The sequence below is a fragment of the Condylura cristata genome, unplaced genomic scaffold, assembly GCF_000260355.1.
Source record: "Condylura cristata isolate star-nosed mole 26May11 unplaced genomic scaffold, ConCri1.0 scaffold00081, whole genome shotgun sequence".
Classification (NCBI taxonomy): domain Eukaryota; kingdom Metazoa; phylum Chordata; class Mammalia; order Eulipotyphla; family Talpidae; genus Condylura; species Condylura cristata.
Window position 1 is genome coordinate 212935 of NW_004567182.1, and position 1113 is coordinate 214047.

The following is a 1113-nucleotide window of genomic DNA, read 5'->3' on the forward strand; positions in this document are numbered from 1 at the left end:
TGCCCGAGCCGCCCGGGGCCTGGGCTCGGCTCTGTCCCCCACCCCAACCCCGGGCCACCCAGGAAGTGAGGGGCCAGCCCGGACGCTGAGCAGCTGCGGCTTTATTTCAAGGCGGAGTAGGCTTGGGGTGGCCGCTGCCCGGGTCAGAGGGCGTTGGCTGTGCGCTGGGGGGCCGGCGGGTGGGCGTCAGCTGCCCAGGGGGGCTGGGTGGGGACCCAGCGTGTGTGGGAGGCGGGCGCGGAGACAGCGGGGCGCGCAGGAGGGGGCCCCCCGAGAGGGGCCGGGCCTCGGAGCCCATGATGCCGGCCAGCCAGTCGGTGTAGCGGGACACCCGCGTGTACACCCCCAGGTGGCCGGCGGCCGCGCAGCCCTCGCCCCAGCTGACCACGCCCGTCAGGTACCAGGTGCCGCGGAAGGGGGTGGCGTGGGGGCCCCCGCTGTCCCCCTTGCAGGCGTCCTTGCTGCCGTCCAGGTAGCCGGCGCAGAACATGTTGTCGGTGATGGCCGCGCGGGTGCGGGACTGCGCCAGGCAGTCCTGCGTCATCAGGCGGGGCACGTGGATGGCCATGAGCTTGCGCGCCGTGGCGCCCCTGTCCAGCAGCTGGCCCCAGCCGCTGACCGCCGAGAAGCGCACCAAGGCCAGCGTGCGCTCCGAGAAGTCCCGCTCGGGCAGGCACAGGGGCACCACGTGTGCGGTCAGCAAGGCCGGCCGGCGCAGGCGCAGCAGGGCCAGGTCATGGTCGGTCCTGCCCCGGACGTAGGCGTCGGGGACGGTCACCCGCGCCACCCGCCGTACCTGCTCGTCGCCGTCCACATGGCTGAGGTCGTGCTCGCCTGCGGGAGAGCACACGCCTGGGCCCCACCTCCACGAACGCGGGGTCCGAGGGCTCCCCTCCCCGCAAAGGCTGGTGGTAGGCAGTGGTCAGGGGTGCCTGGCCCTGGCCCCGCCCGAAGCCCCCTGGCCCAGACCTACCCAGCACCACCGTCAGGTTCTCCCAGCTCCTGATCTTGTCGAAGCAGTGGGCAGCGGAGACCACCCACCCAGCGTCGACCAGTGTCCCCCCGCATAGCAGCTGCCCATTCAGAGTCAGCAGGGCCTGTGGACACGCCCCG

The 1113-nt window shown here is 73.4% G+C and overlaps 1 protein-coding gene across 1 annotated transcript in view; it reads right to left on the minus strand.

Moving 5' to 3' along the window:
- Nucleotides 1–106: 106 nt before the first annotated feature.
- F7 (coagulation factor VII (serum prothrombin conversion accelerator)) overlaps nt 107–1113 on the minus strand; it is a 5422-nt gene continuing 4415 nt past the window's right edge. The window contains exons 5-6 of the mRNA XM_004695642.1: nt 974–1097; nt 107–834 (exon numbers count right to left, since the gene is read on the minus strand). Of these exons, the coding sequence (XP_004695699.1) occupies nt 107–834; nt 974–1097 (852 nt within the window). The remainder of the gene's footprint in view (nt 835–973; nt 1098–1113) is intronic.